At 34.0% G+C, this 26,294-nt stretch overlaps 1 protein-coding gene across 2 annotated transcripts in view; it reads right to left on the bottom strand.

Moving 5' to 3' along the window:
* Nucleotides 1-2,192: 2,192 nt before the first annotated feature.
* Nucleotides 2,193-26,294, bottom strand: part of IPMK (inositol polyphosphate multikinase) — a 47,070-nt gene continuing 22,968 nt past the window's right edge. For both annotated transcript variants that reach the window (XM_014784969.2, XM_004427116.3), the window contains exons 4-6: nucleotides 21,095-21,267; nucleotides 8,948-9,029; nucleotides 2,193-7,444 (exon numbers count right to left, since the gene is read on the bottom strand). In XM_014784969.2, the coding sequence (XP_014640455.1) occupies nucleotides 6,822-7,444; nucleotides 8,948-9,029; nucleotides 21,095-21,267 (878 nt within the window). In that variant the 3' untranslated portion in view covers nucleotides 2,193-6,821. The remainder of the gene's footprint in view (nucleotides 7,445-8,947; nucleotides 9,030-21,094; nucleotides 21,268-26,294) is intronic.

Below are 26,294 nucleotides of genomic sequence, written 5' to 3'. Positions count from 1 at the left end.
AAGAACCACCCAACTGACTAGCAGACCCATACAAATAAAAAAGGGTGGTTACTTCAGCCACTTACATTTTGGGGTGTTATGCAGCAATAATTGCTGACAGTGGTTAGGCTAGTCCAATACTTAGATTGTCCTCTCTGCCTTTGGCATAACTTGGATAGGTTAGGGTCTTTCATAATAACAGCAAGTGGAAAATGAAAGCTAAGACTGATGAGATATAAAAGTTATGGTATTATGGCTTCTTTACAAATTTCCAAAATAAGGATCTTCTTTGAACTGGATCCAAGCCTTATAAGCTATAAATTAAAGCTGTTTACCTTAAGTTTACAATCTTCAAAATGAATGAGGTGATACTGTTTAATCTTCCAGACTAACAAGTGTCCACATGATGCTTCCACATTCATCATCTTCTTTGAGCCCATCCCAAGGCACTTTGTCAAGTTATATTAACTTAATAAATAACAATTTTAAAGACTTTCCTAACTTTTCTCAGAAACATCTAGATTTGACTTAAAACATTTCAGAGTATCCAGGGCCGGCCCCGTGGCTTGGTGGTTAAGTGAGCGCGCTCCACTGCTGGCGACCCGGGTTCGGATCCCGGGCTCGCACCGACGCGCTGCTTCTCCGGCCATGCTGAGGCCGCGTCCCACATACAGCAACTAGAAGGATGTGCAGCTAGACACACAACTATCTACTGGGGCTTTGGGGGGGAAAAATAAATAAATAAAATCTTTAAAAAAAAAAAAAAAAAAACATTTCAGAGTATCCAAACCAATTGTAGCATGTCATTTATGTCTAAAGCATCTCTAGAAAGTTGTTAGATGGCAAGTACAACGTAATTAACAAGCACATGCAGAATGTTTTCTTCAGTTGGCAAAGCAACATCATTCACACACAAAAAAGGCCAATGGCACAAACAATAGAAAAGACAAGTCCATTATCACAGGATTCTTAGGACCTGTTGCAGGAAGAAGGTTTAATGGCCTGATGTAGCTGATGAACTTTTCTTCCAATTGAGAATGGCCAGTATTATCTCGAGCCATTGCTGGCTGTATTTCCTCAACTTCTAAACCCATTTCCTTCTCTGAAACAAATTTCATTTCTTTCTCAGCACTCTTCCCTGGTTTTCAAACAGCTCTGGTTGCTTGGATCAAAGTGATCCAAGTTCTAACACACACTCCACCCCCAAAGAACTTTTTGAAACTCCTGCTACTCAGTGTGGTCCATGGACCATGAGCATCACAGATCCCACTCATGCTTGCTGAATCAGAATCTGCATTTTTAACAAAATCTCCAAGCAATTATTTTCACTTTTTATTATTTCATTTCAGCTTTTATTTAGTTCTTATACTTAGCTATAACTTAGGGACTATGGCAGTGGGGATTCCCTGTTATTTTCATAAGGCAGCCAGTCTTAACAAAAGAAACTACTTCACACAGTATTGCTCCTCCCCACAGTGCACAGTAGCAGGCATTAAAGAGGAATGCCATACAATCTTCTGGAGCCTTGACTCACCATTACTAAAAGGCTATAAATCACATACTCTCTTCTTCCTCTTGCATGCTATCAGAACTGACTCTTTCCTCTTCCACAGCCCTGCTGGATGTTGGTAAGTATCAATCATAGCCCCAATAACATTTTATCCCACATTTACATAGTTTTCTCCTTCTACTAGACAGTCCATATCTCAAGGACAGGTACTGAATCTCCTGTTCAACTTTTTAAAATCTCCAAAGCCAAATACAGTGCCTGGTAAAGGGTAGGTATTTGACAGTGCCCTCTCTTTTTAATTAATGAATGAAAAGAATACTTGGTCACCGATTAAGTAACTGATTCATGAAATTGAAAATACATGCAAAAATATCTTACCTACTTCTAAAGTTTTAAAATTATAGTATATAATTTCATAGCCATGTCAATTTGTTTCTCCTATAGTCTACTTCTCCTATTAGGTTGATTCCAAAGATTTTAGTCCATATGATAGAAAAATAAATAAATATTCATAGAAAATAGTTACATACTTTTTCATTTCCAATGCATATGCTTCTTTCTATTAACATACTGTCTTAATCATCTTTGAATCCCTAATGATTCCTAGAGTTTCTGGTCCGTAACATGCACTCAAATACTTGTTGAATGAATAAGTTAAAATTACCATAAGTTTGTTAGCATATTACAATTAATGAAAAAAAGCTCCAATGCAAAACATTTTAATAGGTTGTCAAATATACAGTTATTAGAATTATCTAAATATCACTTATAAAAATCGGTATATCACATTAGATGATTCTATAAAATAAAAACACAAATCACACATTGACAATAACCCCTGCAGTCCAAAAACACCCCGTCAATAGTACAAATTACAAACACATTAAAAGAGACATTGTTTAGACATATGTAACTTTGACTAGACTAAATACATTCATTCATCAAGTACAATAAATTTAGCATAGTCACTAATAACACAATCTTAGGTGCAATTTCACATGCTTTCATAAATCTTCCAGTATAGCTCCCATAGTAAAGTGTCTTTGTGCACGCCATTTTCATTTATATGCAGGTGCATCATACATCATACTTAAGACTATTTCACATCATAATTAAACTTGTTAATATATAAGTGAACACCAGGCCAACTTTTAACTCCAATAATGACAAAGCTCAATAATTAAAAAAATTTTTTGGAAGTATATTCTAATCTGTTTAATCGCATGAGTACTATTTCCTCCTACTAGACGCTATCAAAATAAGAATTTAAACATTAAATCCCCCAAAATGGAGACTCCAACCTTCCTAAAATATTAACAAGTATTGTAAGTAACAATACAATCACTTTGTAAGCCAAAAAGTAATTTCATATTCATTGACAAATTTAAAATACCAATGATTTGAAGATAAGATTGAGGCCTAAAATATTTGTACTAAATTGTAAAATGCAATTTTTAAAATGTGCAGTAATTTGCTTGTGAATATGTAATAGAATGTTTTTCACAGTAATGTTATGTTAAAACACTACTCTAAATGGACAGTCTAAGTAAACGTACCTTTACCAGCAAGAAAAGTGAAAAATTAAGGCCTTTTTATGCTATATAGAATTACTACCTGAACTCAAAAGTCAAAGGTTACAATACAAAGTATTAGTTTTAACTTCTCTAACATATCGTTAATTGCTTTATCTCAACTCAATAATTACCTCATCCTTACACAAACTCAAATGCTACTTAACTTTATTATCTTTCAATGCTTATTTCTCTATATCTTTATTTTAATTAAGTCCTCAACCCCACCCCATCTAGAAGGAACACTGGAAATGATTAGGGCTTTGTCTGATTGGTTCACAACTGTATATTCAGGGGCTAAAAATGCTTGGCACATGGTAGAAATCCAGTAAATATTTTTGAATGAACTAAGAGGCCTGGCCTCCAAAGGCAACTCTATTTCTTCTCCCAAAGCATTAATAGAAAATTGCTACCTCTTTACAAATCCAAATTGACAAATTTTTAAAAGAAATTGATGTCTAGGCTATGAAGACATTGTAGGATGTAACAGAAGGTTAACTGAAGCTACAAATATATCAAATCAAGGTTAAAGGCACTGAATAAGGAAGATTATTACAAAACACTATAAACAATTTTTAAAGCAAATTAAGTTTTAAAGTATCAAATGCCAACTGCCAAGAGAAAATGGTACTAAAATGATGACAACGCTTTAAAATAGTGGACAAAATTTCTGTAATTTCATGAATAAAATTCTTTCATTGTTCTACCGTTTTCTTTCATCCTACATCTTCTACAATAGTCCAAATCCTAGAAACAAATGTTTTCAGTTGTATAAAACAATATAAGTGCCACTGAAATACCTCTGAAAATTAATTCCTTTTTCTTAAGTTATGTTGTAAATTTGATATATAGATGTTATAAAGATGATATAAAGAACAGCATCTTGGAAATCATAAAATAGTAAATTATACTCAATCAAAATTCAGAAAAAAGTTATTTAGTTGAACACAATCTAAAGCCCCACAATAGCAAATTGTAATGTAAAGAGGCATAGTAAGTACAATCTTTCCAGACACATGAAACAAAGAATAATGAATAGTGAGTTGAAAATACCACAAGCTCCATGTTAGAGCCATTTAATATACACATTTTCACAATTGTTTCTTGAAAAACTATTTAGATAAAATATTTTGCATTTATCATCAATTTTTAATTTATTTGAATCTGTGCAACTTCCATCCATAATAAAATATCAATTAATGTAAATACTTTATTATAAAACTATTATACAATTTAAATTTTTATTAGAGAAATGTATTATTCACTATCCACAATTTCTTAAGGTCCTTTTTATGAGCGTACTCCATAAGAAATACACTAAAATCATTACTTATGCTTCCTAGGGGGGAAAAGCTATGATAATCCTATTAACCCAAACTATATCCTTATTACGCTTATTTCTTAAACATTTAAATGTTTAAATATGCTTGGTGAATAGTGATTATTCATCCCCACAGTGGTAAATTTCAGCATAACATTAAATGACTGGAACAGACAGTAAAATAGTCATATATAGATTACATAAACAGATATTTACTCTGTTACATGTAAGCTTACTTATAAAGTAACATAAAATGAGCATCAGATAACAGTGATAAAAAATGTAAACAAAGAGAATTAAATGTTAATCCCTTCCCTGAAAAACAAAAGATAAAGCGCTTCTTGTTTTATTAAAACAAAACAAAACAGGATCTATTGTATCAAAAAATAAGACACTGATTTTACAAAACTATATTTCCAAATATGGATAAAGAAAATCTGGAACAGTTGATTCAGACTTTATTGAGCTAAAATGTGCAAAACATCTGATAATACTTAAATTTATTAAATTCATTGTACATAGGCTGATACCATCCCATACAAAAAAAGCCTCTTGTTTTGTTAAGATTCAAAATAGTGTTTAATTATCTGAGCTTTAAGATTTATTGAACCACTATCCAGATAACAACAACAACAACAAAAGTCTATATTGTAGGAGGAAAAAAGTATAAATCTAAAAAATTTCTGACTATCAATTATGACTTGAAATCATCCCCACAAAAAAAGGAACAGCCAATACCCATTTAGGCAGTAAAGAAAAACATGGAAGTCCCTATGGAAAATAATTATGATGCCACTAAATAAAAAATGTAAAACAATTTTGCTATAACAAAATGCATATGAATTTTAAAGTTATTCAGGTTTACTAGATTTACTAGGCATAGAATTCAGAGTATTTGGTACTTTTGTTTGTGCTCAGATATTTGCAAAGTGCCCTCAGAGAGGATTGAGGTGAGATAAACATAAAATTGTGATACTTTCCTTCACACCAAAAAAACGGGTGCTTGGATTTAAAAGTTTAATTTTTAATTCTATGGGAAGAAGTCTAACAACTCACAATTCTAAAACATTTTCCAGGAATATGGCAAAACTGTTAACTACTTAAATGTTCCATTAGTGAATCAAAGTGCAAGTAATGACAGCATAAATATCTAACGTACTTGCAAATTTAATTTCAAAGTTTTAAATGCTTTCGATAACAAATAGTTATTTTTTATAAGGTGGTGGATATGAAACACATAATACTTAAGGATCTAATTTTTCCAAGAAAAATAGCATTGCCCTCCCCTCTGTGAAATTAAATTATAATTTCTCTCTTGAATATGATATAAAACTGTTTTGAGTGAAATAGAAGCATGGATTCACATATGCACCAAACTCTACATGATGCACTAATTTATACATAGTACTTTTGATAAAACTCACAATACTGCATGTTGTCCTTTTTTCCTGCTTATTAGAAGTCTGAGAAAGACTATTTTTAGCAACATATGCTTACACTACTGCTTAATTAAATGGGGACATATAAATATATGAATTTTAAAAGAAAAAACTCTCAATATTTATTTAAAGGAGAAATAAGACAAAGCTTCAATCATCCACTTTTTTTGAAGCTCCAGTTAGAGGAAAATCTATTATATGGTTTCTAATACGTTTCACAATGTAGTAAGGTTTCCCATAAAGGAACGATTTTAAAAGAAAACGTTTTGTTCCTTGCAAGTAACTTCTCTCTTCTCATCCTGGCAAGTATAATTACTAGTGCCCTTAATTTCAAGACTTTTGTTGTTGTTGTTGTCCATTTCAATTATCTTTTTCATGAAGCGTAATATTTTGAAATATGACTATGAATGAAAATTAAAGGGAAATTCTGCTTTTGAAATGCAAAATTCTAAATCATTTCACTAAGAAGCACCTTTGATATGCTGGTCTTAACTCTTAATATAAAACCTAAACAGTACTTATTTCTGAAGTAGAATTTTCTCCAGTTTTAATAACTTCATACAGAGCAATACTAAGGATTTCAATCTGTGCTTTCTAGATTTTTGAGTTCTAATAATGCAATGAGTTTAGATATGGCTCACTGTCAAGGTTGGGTGGACAGAGATTTCATGATAAATTGGCTACAGAAAACTGAACTCTTGATGACCGAAAAATGGTTTGCGTTTTGCTTGAGCCAAATAGATGTTTAAGCTATGTACCACCACATTCCCTGCTTAACATTCCTAAGTTTCTCTAGTCTTCATAGTTTTCTAATGAACAAATAATTAGTTTTCCTGAGTAAGATTATAAAAAAGTTAACCCTTCTACCAAAAGTATAAAGACAAATAAAATGTAGACTCACAATACAAATTTTTTACATAGCATTACAAGTGCAGAGATATTGACTGCTGCTGTTCTTCCTTATGATCGCCCCACCCCTTAAAAAGACTGCAGCAAAGGATTCAATTATCTAAAATACTTTGCAATACAGTAATTAAATGCTTCAGCCCATAAACATATCCCTCATCTATTGTGTTGCTAGGGAACACATGAGCAAAATCTATCATTCGTACTTCTACTTCTGCAATCTCTTGGCAACCAGTGGGAAGATGGTAGAAAACTTTTTCCAGTTGGGAAAGCACGTTTCCGTTTAAATGTTCCTGGGACATGCTTTTCCACCCATTGTCTTGCTCTATATTTTCAACTTTCAATGAATTCTGACTGTGATGCTTTTTTGCATACATTTTTCTGTGACGAGCATACATCTTGGACAAGCTTTTGCCTACTGACGCCTCTATTTTTCCATTCACTGTGGAACTTAACACATGAAAGTTATTATTGTACTCCAGTACATCTGTGTCTGCAAGTTGTCCTTTGGACAAAAACTTTTCTGCCAAAGTTCTGTCATTTGATTTGGTAGTAGTTGGCTGAGATGAACCTTCATAAACAAACAGTAATGAACTTGCATAAAAGTTAAGCTGCTTCTGGCTTTCAAACCACTGCAGAATATTCTTAATCTTCTGAATACTGGCAGCAATAGCATCTTTTCTTAAGCAAAATCCATTATGAAAAAACCTGGAGACTCCTATAAAAAGGAAAATATTAGCATTATAATGAAATTATGAAACAGCTATCACTTGGGAAGTAAACTCATCTTAGATATAATTCTGCAATTTTTTACCCATCATTCCTTGCAATTAACTGAACAGATACGAATTCTAGTCAGACACAGAAATTCAGACTTCAGTTTGATTTCTGGTGAAGATGCTCTTACTAGAAAACATTTAAATGACACTTACGTAAAGTGAAAGATCCTACTTGGACAAAAATATTTACTACAGGTAGTTTAGTTCTCTCTATATATATTCTCTTAAAGAATGTGATTCCAACATTTGCCTCATTTGCTATTGTGAGGGATTTGATAGTAAGATTACTTGTTTGTTAGAAACACATTCAAGAGCTAATCTAAAACCTAGAGTCAAACCATAACCATTTTTAATGGTATCAACAGCCCATTACCAAAATACCAAACTATAACTGTACTAAATTTTTTGTTCTCTATAGCATTGATTAAATCAGTCTTTTCACAAAAGCTATGCTCACTTTGGGAATTAGCACTACTCCAGGTTGAGTATGTTATTCAAAATTGAAACTTTTAAATGTTTTAACCTATCAGATTATTAGGCCTCTTTTAAAGTTATTTATGCCTATTTTATCATATTTGGGAATTTATGGGTATATATAACTTGATTTTTGCTTTTAAATAGTTTGTTCCTCTACTTTGAGATAGAAATTGCTAAAAAATCTATTCAGATCAGCCTGGGAAATATTTTAATCAAGAGCCAATCTGAATATTATCTTGCTATTGATTAAACATATCAAGATCACATTGTTAAGATCGCACTGTGGATGTTTGTTTTCTATACATAAAAATTCTTCTTCAAACTCTTTACACTACACATAAGCTCTTCCCCACCTTAGGTAGAACTAAGAATAAACTCCTAATAGAATATTATTTCCAGAAATCTAGGATATCATTGCTTTTGTAATATCTTTATCTAACCATAAATATTTTAGAAGCATATATGTTAACAGACTTTATTTAAACTACTTTTAATGCCACTTGTTTATTCATTATGTAGCTTCTAATATATAGCTCAACTATATGTGGGAAATTTCAATAAAAATACATTACATGCTATAACACACATTTTAAAGTCTCTTATGTAACAAGCAGTTTTAATATACTATGATCTATATACCATGATTTTCAAAGACCACCTCTAGTTCCAGTCCTTGAACTAGATGGTTGGTTCACAGATGCTATTTTTTTTTTAAGTATACGAATAAATAAAAAATGAATGAAAATGTAAAAGAGGGCCATTCATGGACCCATGGTTTTGGGTATCATGAACCAAAGATTACAATTAATCCAATTCTGTGGCTCTAAGGTCCATTTTCTTAAAAAGTTTCTTTATTGGGAATTGAATCTTTATACCAAAGGAGAATTAAAACTGAAATCACTTTAGAATTATTTTGATAACCGTGCAGTAATAAATGCATTGAAATATGGTTTTTCAATCCTTACCATCCTTTAGAGTTTCTTTTGTTAAGCTTCTTCCATAGTGCTGGTTTTGTGTTTCATAGCTATCAGAATGAACATGATACACCTGTCAAAAAAAAAAGCACTGAATATTAAAAACTAATACTCCTTGACCATGTAGGGTTTACCCCAGCAATGCAAGGATGGTTAAAGATGGGAAGATCTACTCATATAATTCATTTGATTGGATTTAAGAAGAAAAAATTGTACTGTCATTTCCATGGATGCTGAAAAGGCATTTAACAAATTTACATCCATTATTGATGAAAATTCTTTAAAAGGACAGATGGGGCCGGCCCCGTGGCTTAGTGGTTAAGTGAGCGTGCTCCACTGCTGGCGACCCGGGTTCGGATCCCGGGCTCGCACCGACGCGCTGCTTCTCCGGCCATGCTGAGGCCGCGTCCCACATACAGCAACTAGAAGGATGTGCAGCTATGACACACAACTATCTACTGGGGCTTTGGGGGGAAAAAATAAATAAATAAAATCTTAAAAAAAAAAAAAAGGACAGATGAATATTTCCAATATAAGAAAACTATCTCAATCCAATAAAAGTTAATCTCAAGTTTAAAGTGCAAATAAGGAAGCATCTGTCCTAAAATATAAGAAACTTCCACAAAAAGTATTCTCTTAACAATGTCTTTTAGCATCATTACCATAATATTGTTCTGGAGTTTCTAACAAATACCAGTAGAGAAGAGAAAGAAATCAGAGGTGTAATAATTTGGAAAGGAGGAGATAAAAAATATTACTCTTTGTAGATAATGGTTATATACCGGAAAATCAACTGAAAAACTAATACAAACGATAAAACTTGAAATGGTGACTGAGTACAAATTAGTAAACAGAAAATAAGCTTTCATATATACAAATAACTGGTTAGAAAATGTAATAGATGACTCCATTTACAAATGCAACAAAAAAGAAATAAGACATAGAAATAAACTAAATAAATGTAAGATCTATTAAAGACACTTTTAAAACATCCCTAAGACATACACACAAACACACACCCATGTTCTCAGGGAAGACTCAACATCATAAACAATACCAATTCTATTTAAATTAATCCATAACTAAAATGAGATAAATATAAAACACTGACAATTTTTTTAACCATATAAACTAATTCTCAAGTTCATACAGAAAAACAATAGCCAGGAAAAATCGAAATAAGATTAATAAGGAGGAACTAACTTTGCCATCCTACCAGATATTAAAATATATTTTCTTTATAATATTTTTTCCAACTTGAGGAATAAATGGCAAATAAAATTGTATATATTTAAAGAATACAACGTGACTATTTGGTATACATAGACATTGTGGAATGATTACCAAGGTCAAGATAATTAACACCCATCTCCTCACATACTTAACTCGTTTTTTCTGTACGTGGTATGTGTTAAGATCGATTAAGATCTACTCTCAGCCAATTTCAAGTTTACAATACCATAATTATTAACTATAGTCACCATGCTGTACATTAGCTCCTCAGAACTTATTCATCTTATAACTGAAAGTTTGTACCCTTTGACCTACATCTCTCCATTTTCCCCTCCCCCAAGCCCCTGGAAACTACCATTCTATTCTCTGTTTCTATGACATTGGCTTTGTTTTTTTAATTCCACATATAAGTGATACCATACAGTATTTGTCTTTCTTTGTCCAGGTTCATCCATGTTGTCACAAATGGCAGGATTTCCTTCTTTCTCATGGCTAACGTTCCACTGTGTATATCTATACCACATCTTCTTTATTCATTCATCTGTAGACAGACACTTAGGTTGTTTCTGTATCTTGGCTACTGTGCACAATGCTGCAATAAACATGGGGGTGCAGATACCTCTTGGAGATACTGATTCCATTAAAATATATTTTAAATACATATGAGAAGTTTGCACGTGATAATGACATTTTAAATCAGTAGAAAAAGACGAATTATTTATTAAATGGTGTTAGTATGATTAAGTAGTGATCCAGAAAAACTAAGTTGAATTTATACCTTATACAAGGATAAATTCCAAACACATCAAAGATCAAAATGCAAAAAATGAAATGACAAAAGCGCCCCCCCAAAACACGGAAGAATCCTTGAACAACTGATAACTAGGGAAGGCGTTTCCAACCAAAACTTAGAAATTCCCACCACATACAATATGTTTTAAAAAATGTTCACATTGTTTTTGCCATGCAGAAATAAAAGACAGACAGAGAAAAAGTATTGGAAATTGATGACGAACAAAGGACACGTATACTCTTATGGGAAAATGAACGAAGGATCTGAAGAGTTCACAAAAATCATAAAAGATACCAGCTCTCAAACATACCAGAAGCACAGCCCTCTCCAAAACTGTGACAACCAAAAATGTCTCCAGACATTGCCAAATGTCTCCCTGGGGAGCAAAATTGCCCCTGGTTCAAAACTACTGCTCTGTATCAGGCAGACACCTATATCTACCAAAATTATAAATGCACATAAGCCCAGCAATTCTGCCCTAGGAACCTATCCCATAAATATGCTGGCATACTGATGGAATGAGGTAGGTCTCTGGTTACTCATTTGTAATAGCAAAAGACTGGAAACAATCAAAGGATTCATCAAAGAGAACTGGTTACATTATGGTATAATAATACTGTGCCATTATGGAAAGATCTCCATGATATGTCAAAAGGAAAAAAAAGCAAGATATGGAACAGTGTTCAAAGTAGGTTTTGTGATAATAGAACACATATATGCAGTATTTGATCTATATGTTTAAAATATCTCTAGAAGAATACATTGGGGAAAAAAATAATTAGAATATGGTACCCTGTGTGGAGAGTGACTTCTCACTTTATATGTTTCTATACGTTTTGGAGTTTGAACCATACAACTATGTACTTTCTCAAATTTTAATTAAATATATTTTTAAGAAGCATTAAGAATATATTGATTTACAAATTGATACTTTGTAACTTTCAGTCTGATATAGCTTATTACCGTCTATCTCAAAGGCTTCACTTCATTGAAAAAGTTCAAATACAACCACGTTCTTACACACACATACAGCCTATTAAAGAAAGACAATTTACCTTTAAAAAAGTGTTACTATGAATGGAAGAAAGCACTTTATAAACATCAAAAATTACATTTGATTACAGGAAAAATTATTTTTATAAGAACAGTTAAGGATATCCAAAATGTTTATAAAACAAAAACAACTTATGTTCTCTATACACATAAATATGTTTAAAAGAGGATTCTCAACGTAATAGAGGTGTTAGCTAATGCTACAGTGGTAATCATACTGCAATACGTAAATGTATCAAATCAACATGTTGTACACTTTAAAATTACACAATGTTATATGCCAATTATATAGCAATAAAAAGGATGAAATTGAGAAAATTAATAATCTGAATAAATTAAATAAATACAAAAAATAAATATGAGAAGAATTTTCAAACTATAGTCATATAAGCTACAAACTAGGAAATATACAAAAAAAAAGAGGATTCTCAAAATAAAAACGCTTGCCATGCTACTATTCAGGGGTGTATTATCTGAGCTAAATTAAATTTCACATATGAGAATCTAAATTTCACATACAGACTAAAGCTAGTTTCAGTTTATTGATATTACTGATATTTATTGATATTCTCTCTTTATTTATTTCTACTTTACTAGTTAAAGCTAGAATGGAAAGAGAGCTGAGAATTTCTCCAATTTCTACCTCCTTCCCAGTCTTGGTCAGTAGCAAAGATATTTGTAAATCAAAAGTTACACTCTATGCGGCCGGCCCTGTGGCTTAGTGGTTAAGTGCGCGCGCTCCGCTACTGGCGGCCCGGGTTCAGATCCCAGGCATGCACCGACGCACCGCTTCTCCGTCCATGCTGAGGCCGTGTCCCACATACAGCAACTAGAAGGATGTGCAACTATGACATGCAACTGTCTACTGGGGCTTTGGGGAAAAAAAGGAGGAGGATTGGCAATAGATGTTAGCTCAGAGCCGGTCTTCCTGAGCAAAAAGAGGAGGATTAGCATGGATGTTAGCTCAGGGCTGATCTTCCTCACTAAAAATAAAAATAAAATAAAAATTAAAAAACAAATAAAATAAAAAAGTTACATTCTAAAAGTTACCCACCTTGAAAACATCTAAATATGTAGCAAAAAAGGTATCTAATTTTTTTTTCTAATGGAAAGGAAAGTTGGGAGACACAAGTAGGAGGACAGAGGATACGCAAAAGCAAGCTCCAGCACCACCTAGATCATACTTCACTACATAAGTTGCTTTCGTCAGGAGCAAACAAATTCAAACATCTTTAGCAAAAAACATTTCATATTAAATCAATTCATGAGAAGAAGAGATTTGAAGGGTTACTTACTGTAACTCAGTATTATAAAGAAAAAAAGATATACAAAGAAAGAGTCTGATTTTTAGATAATGCGATCAATCAAGATCAAAAGAGAAGTATCTTTTCCCCACGTAATTAGGAATCAATGATTAACTAATGTTACTTCTCTGCAAAGGATAAGTATGTCTTTGTCAAAAATTTAAGTTGTTGGGGGCCGGCCCAGTGGCGTAGCAGTTAAGTGCGCATGCTCCGCTGCTGGCGACCCAGGTTCGGATCCCTGGCACGCAGAGACGCACTGCTTGTCAGGCTATGCTGTGGCGGCATCCCATATAAAGTGGAGGAAGGTAGGCACAGATGTTAGCCCAGGGCCAGTCTTCCTCAGCTAAAAGAGGAGGACTGGCATGGATGTCAGCTCAGGGCTGATCTTCCTCACCAAAAAAAAAAAAATTTAAGTTGTTCCCAAAAATATACTGAAACATCTAAAAATTAAATCATCTAAAATCTTGAATTACATGTTTTAATTTCAGATGATTTTCTACAGATGTTTCAATTACTTTTAGCTAATAAATATAATAAATTCCTATAATTACATAGCACATATCTTCAGAATCAATACAAAACTGGAAAATTTAACAACCATGCACACAATAGCTAATCCATAATGACACTATTTCAAAAACCAGTAAGTCCCAAAGCAAGTTGCTGATGTACTAACTTCTCTCAAGTATGATCCTTTAAGATAATATACACTCCACCCACCTATATATGGTATGCACCTTACATATATATGCTCTGCTTCTTCTTGGTTTTCTACCTATTATTCTCCCTTGTTGCCAGTTCAAAATACCACCTTTCCCAAAGTCACTCTATACCCCTCCTCTCTTGACTCTCTTTCTCTTATAGGCCCTATTCTGCTTCTACCTCTTTCTATAACACAAATCTTAATAAATCTTCTTATTAAATCATTGGTGAGTCTTATCATCTACACCATCTTGGGATCAAGGAAATGCAGTATAATTGTTGAAAATCAGTTAAAAATAAAGAATTCCTGGGGCCGGCCCGGTGGCGCAAGCAGTTGGGTGCGCGCTCCGCTGCGGCGGCCCGGGGTTCGCTGGTTCGGATCCCGGGCGCACACTGACACACTGCTTGGCAAGCCATGCTGTGGCGGCGTCCCATATAAAGTGGAGGAAGATGGGCACAGATGTTAGCCCAGGGCCATCTTCCTCAGCAAAAAAAGAGGAGGATTGGCGGATGTTAGCACAGGGCTGATCTCCTCACAAAAAAAAAATAAAAATAAAAAAAATAAAAAATAATTCCTAAATCAGCATAGAAAATCAGCAAGTTATTCTGCCCATCAAATCTCTTCTACTACTGGTTAAATATAACAGAAAAATATTTGGTAAACTTTAGTCTACTCAGTGATATCCAGGGGTTTTTCATTTAAAGGCACGACTGTCCTGGAGGGAAATTTTTAAAATTTGGAATCAATTATAAAATTATCCAAGTCTATCTTTATTATCAGTTTATAAACCCACTGTGATGAAAAATTTCAATGAATTTATCACCTACTAAAGAAATAAACTATTTGAAAAAATTAACCCTAACATTACTCCCATTAAAATTCAAGATTTATCTTCCAACTTTAATATTCTAGATTTGTAGAATTAAATCTATATTCATATTATTATTTTCATTTATTTCACACTTCAATCATACCGTTCTCAGATAAGTAAACAATATATAATCATAAACCGTTAAATACTATATAAAGGAAGCTATGAGAACAAAAATAGGGAAACCTAAATTGATCTTCAGATTCAACACAATCCCTACCAAAATCCTACCTGGCATTTCTTTGCAAAAACCTACAAGTTGATCTTAAAATTCATGTGGAAATTTAAGGGACCTAGAATAGTCAAAACAAGCTTGAAAAAGAAGAACAAAGTTGGAGGTCTCACAACTCCTGATTTCAAAACTTACCCCAAAGTTACATTAATCAAAGTAGTGTGGTTCTGAGAAAACATCTGCAAATCATATATCTGATAAGGGGTTAATATTAAAAATATAAAAGAACTCATATTATTTAATAGAAAAAAAAACCCAATCTGATTAAAAAATGGGCAGAGGAGCTGAACAGACATTTTTCCAAAGAAGACATCTAAATGGCCAACAGAACATCAAAAGGTACTCAACATCGCTAATCATCAGGGAAACGGAAATCAAAACCACTATGAGACAGCATGTCATACCTGTTAAAATGGCTATCATCACAAAGACAAGAGATAACAAATATGTCCTGGTGGGAATATGGAGAAAAGGGAACCCCTATGTACTGTTGGTAGAAATGTAAAATGGTGCAGCCACTATGGAAAACATTATGGAGGTTCCTCAAAAAATTAAAAACAGAATTACCATAAGATCCAGCAATTCTACTTCTGGGTATACATCCAAGGAAATGAAAACAGGATATTGAAGCAATACCTGCATGCCATGTTCATTGCAGCATTATTCACAGCAGCCAAGATATGGAAACAACCTAAGTATCCATCAACGAATGAATATATAAAGATGTGGTATAAAAATACAATGGAATATTATTCAGTCATAAGAAGGAAATGTCGCCATTTGTAACAACATGGATGGACCTTAATGGCATTATGCTAAGTGAAATACGCCAGACAGAGAAAGACAAATACTGCATGGCATCACTTATCCGTGGAATCTAAAAAAAAAAGTCGAACTCATAGAAAGAGAGAGTAGAAAAGTGGTTGCCAAGGGCTAGAGGATGGGTGAAATAGAGAGAGGTTGGTAAAGTGGTACAAACTTTCAGCTATAATATGAATAAAGTCTGAGGATCTAATGTAAAACATGGTGACTATAGTTGATAGCACTGTACAGTATAATTGAAATGTGCTAAGAAAATAGAACTTAAATGTTCTCTCACACAAAACAAGATAAATCTGTGAGACGATGGATGTATTAATTCATTAGATAGGGGGAATCCTTTCACAATGTATAAATATATCAAATCACCACAATGTACACTTTAAAATTTTAAATATCTTACAATTTTATATGTCAATTATACCTCGATAGAGCTGAAATTAAAAAAAAAAAGACAGTGTGGTACTGACATAAAGATAGACAATATGGATCAACAGAACAGAATTGAGAGTCCAGAAATAAACTCTTACATTTATGGTCAAGTTATTTTTTTATTTTTATTTATTTTTTTGTGAGAAAGATTAGCCCTGAGCTAATATCCGATACCAATCCTCCTCTTTTCGCTGAGGAAGATTGGCCCTGGGCTAACATCCGTGCCCACCTTCCTCTACTTTATATGGGACATTGCCACAGCATGGCTTGACAAGTGGTGCGTATGTCCACGCCCAGGATCCAAACCTGTGAACCCCGGGCCACCAAAGCGGAGTGCATGAACTTAACTGCTTCGCCACCGGGCTGGCCCCAATGGTCAATTTATTTTTAAGAAGGGTGTCAAGACCATTCAGTGAGGGAAAGAATAGTTTTTTCAACAAAGGGTGCTGGAACAACTGGATATCCACATGCAAAAGAATGATGTTTGACCCCTTCCTCAAACCACACCCAAAAAGTTAACTTCATATGTATAACATATCTCAATGTAAGAGATAAAATTATAAAATTTTTAGAAGAAAAATAGGAGTAAGTGTTCATGAGTTCAGGTTAGGCAATGGTTTCTTAGCTGTGACACCACAAGCAGAAGTAACAAAAGCAAAAAATAAATTAGACTTCAAAATTAAAAACTTTTGTGCGTTAACAGAACTATCAAGAAAATGAAAGAACGACCCACAGAATGGGAGAAAATATTTGCAAATCATGTATCTGATAAGGGATATGTATATAACTCCATAATATAAAGACAAATAACCCAATTTAAAAATGGGCAAAGAATTGGAATAGACATTTCTCCAAATAAGATATACAAATAGTCAACAAGCACATGAAAAGATGCTCAACATTATCAGCCATTAGGGAAATGCAAATCAAGACTACAAGGCAATACCACTTCACACCCACTAGGATGGCTTACAGTGAAAGAAAAAAGACAGTAACTAGGGTTGAGTGAGGATGTGAAGAAATTGATTGGAACCTTCATATATCGCTGGTAGGAATGTTAAATAGTGCAGAAACTTTGGAAAAACACTTAGGCAGTTTCTTACAAAAGTTAAACTTACCCATAGGACCCACCAATTTCAAACTTAGGAATCTACTCAGAATGAAAACATATATGCACTCAAAAACTTGCACATGAATGTTCATAATAGCATTAATAATAATAGCCCAAAAGTGGAAACAATCCAAAGTCCATCAATAAATGAATGGATAAATAAAACGTGATATATCCATACAATGGAATATTATTCAGCAATAAAAAGGAATAAAATACTGATATATGCTACAACATGGATGAACTTTGAAAACATTAAGTGAAAGAAGCCAGTCACAAAAGACCACCTATTGGATTGTATGATTCCATTTACATGAAATGTCCAGAAGAGGCAAATATAAAGAGACAGAAAGTAGATCTGTGATTGCCTATGGCTAGGAGGGTTGGAAAGTTGGAAGAAAATGAGGAATGACTGCTAATAGGTACCTCATTTCTTTTGGGGGTGATGAAAATGTTCTCAAGTTGAACGTGGTGATGGTTGTCCAACTCTTTGAGTATACTAAAACCAATGCATTATACACTTCAAATGAGTGAACCAAATGGCAAATAAATTGTATCTCGATAAAGTTGTTATTAAAAAAGTACAAACAGGGGTCGGCCCGGTGGCGTAGCAGTTAAGTGTGCACGTTCCACTTCAGCGGCCCAGGGTTCACAGGTTCGGATCCCGGGCGTGCACCAACGCACCGCTTGTCAAGCCATGCTGTGGCGGTGTCCCATATAAAGTAGAGGAAGATGGGCACAGATGTCAACCCAGGGCCAATCTTCCTCAGCAAAAAGAGGACTGGCATCGGATGTTAGCTCTGGGCTAATCTTCTTCACACACACAAAAAAATACAAACAGACGACCCTCTATTTGTCTGGGGAAATGACACTTCCCAGGAGAGCAAAGTCATGCAGTGCCTTATTTATTTATCCTGTATATGTATCCTAAAGGCAACGGAAACACACCAAAGAGTTTTTACATAGGGGAATGTATTGATTAGATATGCATTTTGCAATGTCTGAAGAACAGATTAAAAGAGAGCAAAATTGAACCTGAGAGATCAGTTAAGATACTAGAGTCTAGAGATGGATAATGGTGATAATGGGACTCAAGAGATGTTTGGGAATTAAGATCAACAGGATTGATGAAGACCTCTGAGAGGTGATGGTGACTACAAGGTTTCTAGTTTGTAAAACTGGATTTAATAGTGATGCCATTTATTGAGATAGGGAATAATAGAGATTTGTCGCTATTGTGTGGTTGTTAGTTTGCAAGAGGGCCGTGCGTGTCAGTTTTTTATGTATCAGTCCTAGATGTCTTTCAGTTATCTAAGTAAAATGTGTAGAAAGCTGTTAGCTGTACGGATTGGGAGATCAAAGACAAAGCAGAGACTGAAGATATACATTTGGGAGTTATCAACGTAAGTGAAACTGAACCAACGAGAACAAAGGACATTGCTTAGGAAGAAACAGAAAGAAAAGAGTGGGAGGCAGTAAAATGGAACTGAGCAGACTATCTCAACATTTAAACAATAAACAGAAAAACCAGCTGGCAAAGAAAACTGCAAAATGGCCTTTGGAAAAAAGTGTAGTATCATGGACAAAAAGAGGAATGTTTCAAGGAGGACCCAGTCAGCCTTGAAGGCTGCTTTTCAAAGTGAAGTAAGCTGAGTAATGAAAAATGCCATTTGAATTTAGTGACATGGAGATGTCACTAGGGACCTTAGACAGAAGCCAATCCGGTGGCATGATGGAACAGAAGCCATACTGGAATGGACTAAAGAATACTGAGTAGGAAGTAAGGCAATGGAAATAACTAATACGGTTGTGACAGAGAGGCAAATTAAATTACCGCTGGAGAACACGGTAGGGTAAAAGTGGGTATTGATGTTGCGTTTTTTAAAAAATTGAGAGTGATTTGAACATATTTACGGCAAAAGGAAAAGAGTCAGTAAAGAGAGACAGAAGTTGAAAATATAAGAAGGACGACAGAATCAATAGTACTAAAGGTTTCTGAAGAGGTGGGAGGGAATGAGATCCAGAGGACATCGAGAAGGGCTGTCCTGAGACAGGAGGAGGGAAAATTCCTCAATGTGACAGGAAGGAATAAAGAGGGAATGAAAGCACTTGCAGGTTAGGTATGTACATCTGTTGGCAGGAAATTAAAGGAAATCCTGTCTGATGGCTTTTATTTTTTGTGAAGCAGAAAGCAAAGTCATCTGCTAAAAGTGAGGACAGTGGGAGGGTAAGAGATCTGAAACAGTAAAGGTCTGTTTAACAGTTGCCCAGTCTGATTCCTGTGGGATGTTTACTCCTTGTTTGTTTTAACATTATTCTATTACCCTTTTTCTCTTTACCATATGCCCACATTTAATTACCATTTTCTAAAATGAAATAACTGTATCAACAATTTCTTTAGTTTTATTTACAATCAGAATACCAAATTCAACTGTGCTGTTACAACCATCACATAAACAATTCATCTATAATGCCTCCTCCTATTAACTCTCCTGTTTAAAACTCAAAAGGAAGACACGTATATCACCGTACATGATGAATTTCAAAACTACCCATTATGCTTATATAGGTAAGCAGTCATTTGTCATATACACAGATTTTACCTCCATACATCCAGAAGACATACCATTTGTTTAGAGGATTTTATTCCACTTTACTTCTTAACTGCGGTATATTGTTTGCAAAGACGGCCTCAACAAACCTTCCCATTCTTGTGCACACTGTCATTTCTCTTGTGACTTCCCTATTGCCACCATCAGAAGTGGAGTCTATTTTTCCTCCCTATCATATGGGCTGGTCCTGTGATATACTTTGATCTATAAAATTCCATAGAAGTGACCGTGAGTGACTTCCTAACCTAGATTTCAAGAGCCCTGGAGCTCCCACTCTCGCCTTCTTGGAATGTGGTACGTGAAGAAGGTCCAGCTAGCCTTCTGGAAGATGAGAGACCACATGGAAAAAGGCCCAGTCAACAGTTAGTACCAACTCTCACACATGAGAACGAGCATTTTCCACCATCTAGCCCCAGCTGAGCCATCAGATGAGTGCAGCCACAGGAGGGACCCTAGGTAAGATCAGCAGAATTGTCCAACGGAGCCCAGGTGAAACTGCCAAACCACAGAATCAAGAGCAAATAAAATAACTGTTGTAAACTACAGTCTGAAACAGTGATCTAATTTTTAACTTACCTTTTCTATTTTAAAATATAGAAAACTTACTGAATATACAAACTTAGCACTTTTCTTATGGGAAAATCATAAGTAATATCATATTTACTTACCACGTTATTTATTTTGCACCTAAACATAAAGCTTGTTTAAAACAAAATTACCAGTCAGAGTCTTGAAGTTCAGCCATTGATTCATTTACTTATTAATCACATATTATATGTCAGAATTATTCCAGACACTGACCATATTATCAGTGAACAAAAGAGATAAAAATCTCTGCTCTCACTGGGGACTTATGGACAACCCAATTCCAAATATATTATCTTCCAATATATTAGTAGTATAAAGACATCCATAATTTTCAAAGGAAGAACATGTAAAGAAAAATGTGTGTATTACACTAATAATCACTCTTACCCTCATGCCAAGGACCAAGAACCCAATCTCTTCCATTAATGGGTACTTGCCAACCTGTTGCTGAATCTTCTCAGATGAGGCAAAAGGATCATAGCTTTTTCGCCCTATCTTTACATCCATTATACAGGGCTTATTAAATTTATGGGTCACATCTTCCAGTTTTAGGTATAAATCTGTTATTAAAGAAAAACCTTAATTAGTAATAGACAAACATACTAGTACTGAAGTAACTGCCAGATGAAAACAAAATGGGGAAATCATCTGAGCACTGAGATCTTTACTGATTTTTTTTAACAGTTGTCATCACTAGAAAAAAATCTAAACACAAATTCTCTCTGAAAAATGCTATTAGCAAATTATTTCACTAGAATAGAGCCTAATTCGAAGTAGGTCCATCTTGAAATTCAGTAATTTAAATGATCAAAGGCATTTTTCCACAAGGGAGCCTCACTTATAAGGCAATGCCACGGAATGGATAACAAAGGACACTTTTTCAGCTAGGCCCCTCTGGGTAGAGCAGAGCAGTATTTTTCAATTTTTAGGTAAACAGATAATACATTCTAAAACTCATCCAAAAATCTGACAGACTAAGAATAAGATAAATGTTCTACCTGGAATAGTTTAGGTTCATTCTGACAAGGTCAAGGAAATAAACCACATTAATACGATTTTGGAAAATAATTATGATATGATTACTTGACATGATGTAACTTGCAAGTAAAGACAGAATTTAGAATATTAAAAAAATGAAAAGAGCTAATTTTTACATATAAACACATATATTTGCACGTGTGTATTTGTGTGTGTATAAACTATAAAGATAGATAGGATAATAACTAGACTTACTTTTTTAAACTCTGAAAAGCTCTATTTAGGACAACAGATTCTGATGAAGCCCATCTGTCAGAGGTTCAAGGACCGGCATTTGTGAATCTAAGATAGTATTCTGTAAAGCTTAAGTCTTGGTATTTGTATAACAAATAAAAGGACATCTACTTTTCATAAATACATGGAGCTCATTACAAGAGGTCACACTGAAGAGAAATACAGTTAAGTTTAAGAGGCTATGTCCACAAAAGATAAATCTATTATCTACTAATTTATGGAAAGCATATATAGAATTTCTATAGTTCCTTAATTTTTTGAGGTAAAGATCCTGAGAATAACTACCAGGTATTCCAAAACATATATACCACTTCGTGCTGTTATAAGCAGCCTATTAAGTAAGATTCTCAATGGCTTTACCAAATGGTTAGCATGCTCAAAATATTTATATACTTCATGCTGTTGATGATAGCATAAGATTACACAAGGTCACTATGAATGAAGGAAGCTTTTCTATTTTAAATATATTTTCTATTTAAATATATATAATTAAATATTATTATCTTAAATATAAATTAAATATACATTGTTTTATAACACATTAAACAAAAAATTCCTATAGCAAAATTTCTACTGCTGAAATACAGTCCTGACACTCTAAGAGAGGCAGAAAATTCCGCAATATCAAAGGAGAAAATAAAAACATTTGAAATATTGTGGAAAAATCAAAAGACATACAAATAACTAAATAGTAAAGAATTTGTGTTTAGATTTTTTTCTAGTGATGACAACTGTTAACACAAATTCTCTCTGAAAAATGCTATTAGCAAATTGTTTCACTAGAACAGAGCCTAATTCGAAGTAGGTCAATCTTGAAATTCAGTAATTTAAATGATCAAAGGCATTTTTCCACAAGGGAGCCTCACTTATAAGGCAATGCCACGGAATGGATAACAAAGGACACTAGTTCCTTTAAAGGAAAGACAAGGGAGAGGGCATTTAGGGAGTTGAAGGAAGACTCATTTAGATCCCCTTAATGGATATTATTCATTGTATAAATTATGAGAATATGGGTTCCAAGTTTCATCAAGCTCTTCCCCACCATATCTATAAAGTCTACTAGGTATTGGCTACCATATTCATTTCTGAACCTCTCAAAAAGGAGAAAAGGCCAAGTGGGGAACGTCTGCCCAATTATGAAGCCAAATGGAAAAACAGAGAAGGCCTTGCTTCTGCTTTCCCTATCAATCATCAGCCATTTCTGAGAGCAACAGAAGCTGAAAGTAGAAGGAATCACATGTAGAGACCTTGAGCCTCCAAATTCGGGGTAAAGGAGGAGGGAGGGAACAGACATGTATGGCAGTTTATTTTAGTCTGTGCTTCCTGAAACTTGACTAGCAGCTAGAGCCAGACACCTACCAATCAATAAAGCTGGAGATTACATCTGAGAACTCTCAATTTGCTCAAACCTACTTGAAGATATACTTTTCTATTCCTCCAAAAAACTATCAATAAAAGGCTTTTGCTGGTACATGTACTAGGCATCTACGTGTTTATACACAGGTAAAAAATGAGATTTAACATATAGAACTAGCCCAAAATCTTAAAGGTAATTGCCAACAAATGTTTTATCTTAAAAAAAAAAATCCAATTGGTCATGTTCTAAAATTAGCTAATGGTGATGACTGTACAACTCCATGAATATACTAAAAACTGAATTTGTACTGAATTGTACACTTAAATGAGTGAGTTTTATGGCATGTAAATTATATCTCAATAAAGCTGCCATAAAAAATTTTTAAAAACCCATTGGTCAGCACATTCTTATGCTTCTCTCAAGTTATAATAATGTGCTGAGCAAACTAGCAGTTCTTTCTACATTTTACTACATTGGATTATAAGAACTATATCAAGTTTTATAAAACTCCACCCTGAGCGTATAAGAAAATATGCCCAAATAAGAAGAGAAAAAAAAGGGAAAGGAAATAAATTATGTCATTAATATAATACTGTGTAAAGTAATGCAAACCATAGTATTGTACTAAAATTTAAGAAAATATTTGTTTTTATGATTCTGTGGGCTAAAAAATGTGTAAAAGTTTCCCATTTTATATTTTTTTCATTTACAATCAAAAGGATAATAACAGAAAGATGATTCCATGAACTCTCTAGTAAAATCAAAGTTAAACAATCTGCATGGTGCAACAGTTTTGTCCAACTTCTTCCAGAGCAAAAAAATTAGAAGGGAACAGGAAATTCTTTGAGGCAATTGCTGGTATTTCTGGACCACTCTACACACGTATACTTTTTTATTCCACCTTTTTTCCCTTCTATTTACTTTTTCTCTTCTCTCATTTTCCTCACCTCATCTTCTCATCTCAGTAGCACCAGTATCTCCACTTATATTCAAATAAGAGTACTGGAGTTTACAAAGCATTCTCATGTAATATAACACACATCTTCACAACTCTATGTGGTACTATTTTCAATTTATAGAAGAAAAAATAAAGCTCAGAAAGGTTAATGAGTTAGCCAAGTTCACAAAATTTGGAAATAACCAAGGTAGAAGACAAGTCTTTTGTTTGTTTGTTTTCTTCTGGTGAGGAAGATTGGCTCTGAGCTAACATCCGTTGCCAATCTTCCTCTTCTTGCTTGAGGAAGATTGTCCCTGAGCTAACATCAGTGCCAATCTGCCTCTATTTTGTATGTGGGACACTGCCACAGCACAGCTTGACAAGTGGCATGTAGGTTTGCGCCAGGCATCCGAACCCGCAAACTCCAGGCCACTGAAGCGCAGCACGTGAACTTAACCACTACGCTGCTGGGTTGGCCCCAAGCCAAGTCTTTTGACTTCAAAGTCAGTGCTCTTTCTATACTTGCACAGATGTTCCTCAAGATTTAGTATTGAAGACCAAAAAGGCTGTTGATTGCTACAAGTCCTTGATTTTTAAATCATGTGCTAGTAATCCTAAACTATAAAATGTTATTTTAAATTAAAATATTTCTTCTCTTATCCAAATTCTTTCTTTTATACTCTACTTTTCAAAATAATGATGCTGTTTCCTTAGTTATTCTATCCCTTCTAAACAATCTTTTTAAACTGAGCATTTAATTATCTAGATGTTTAATCTAGCACTATCCTCAGCAACCTTTGTCAATCTTTCAATGTCACTTTACTCAGGAGTAATGATTTGCTCTAAATTAAACAGCAACCAGTAGCAAAGTTAACTGTAATCTAGATATCTTACATTATAATGGAAATCTCTATAAAGCAAAGGTGATCATAATAATTTGTGAAATAAGCAACATGCTTATCTGAATCAGAGATGTATATACTTGGGACTCAAGTAGAAGAAAGAAAAAAAGGAAGGGAGGGAGGAAAGAAAGGAAAGGAAAGAAAAAAAGAAAGGAAAGAAGGAAGGAAGAGAGAAAAGAAAGAAAGAGGGAGGGAGGGAGGACAGAAAAAAGTTCAGCTCATGTTTTTAAAAAACCATTGATTTACTATTACCTAACTGAGGAAATTCCCAGGGAGATACCATGATCCTCTATTAATGAAACTTGGCAAAGTAAGTGAATGAGTAGAAGGAAGACAAAGACCTGAGGAAAAGAACAAGCTCAAACTGGAGCCCCCTTCTCTTCTCGTTCTCAAAATGTGCTTCAAGCACTATCCACATCAAAAAAACTTGTAGCTTTTATTTAACAAGCATATCACTGAACTCCAACTTAGAGCTGCATAATCAAAATGTCGGGGAGTTGAGCCTCTTAATTTGCATTTTAACAAGGCTTTGGGTTATTCTTCAACTCCATCAAGTTTGAAATTCTTCTCCATTCATGAACCTTCTTCTATCATTAAGCAGTCATGCTGCTTGTTTAATTAAATTCTTTCTGCTCTGTCAAAGGCTGTGAAGTGGCAAATACTGCCTCAAGTATTAACTAACATCAAGAGAGAGAAATGCTGTGCGTGTGCCCTTACATAGATCATTTTGTCCTCTAACTATGAAACTTAACAGTATTTTTTAAAAGACTGCAATTTAAAAGCCTGGAGGTAGGGGATGAAGGAGTGGTATAGGAGATAGGAAGGAAATTATGCAAAGAATATTTTTCTTGATTTTTTTTTTCTTACTCAAAATGAGAAAAGAAATTGCCCAATAAATTAGGAAAAAAGAACATCTGTAAATTAATACAGTATTAAGTACTAGTATATATATTTCCATTCAATTATAAGATTGGTCACTAATTTGTATATACCATTTAAGAAACTGGTTACAAAAAGCAAAAGCATTAAGTTTTCTTTAATGAAGAAGAGAAAGATTAGAAAGAAAAACACATGTATATTCTGTTTTTATAATACTAGGCTTAATTTTACATAAAGACT

The sequence above is a fragment of the Ceratotherium simum genome, chromosome 6, assembly GCF_057802395.1.
Source record: "Ceratotherium simum simum isolate JZ-2026a chromosome 6, ASM5780239v1, whole genome shotgun sequence".
Lineage (NCBI taxonomy): Eukaryota > Metazoa > Chordata > Mammalia > Perissodactyla > Rhinocerotidae > Ceratotherium > Ceratotherium simum.
This window is presented reverse-complemented; position numbering and strand designations above follow the sequence as displayed.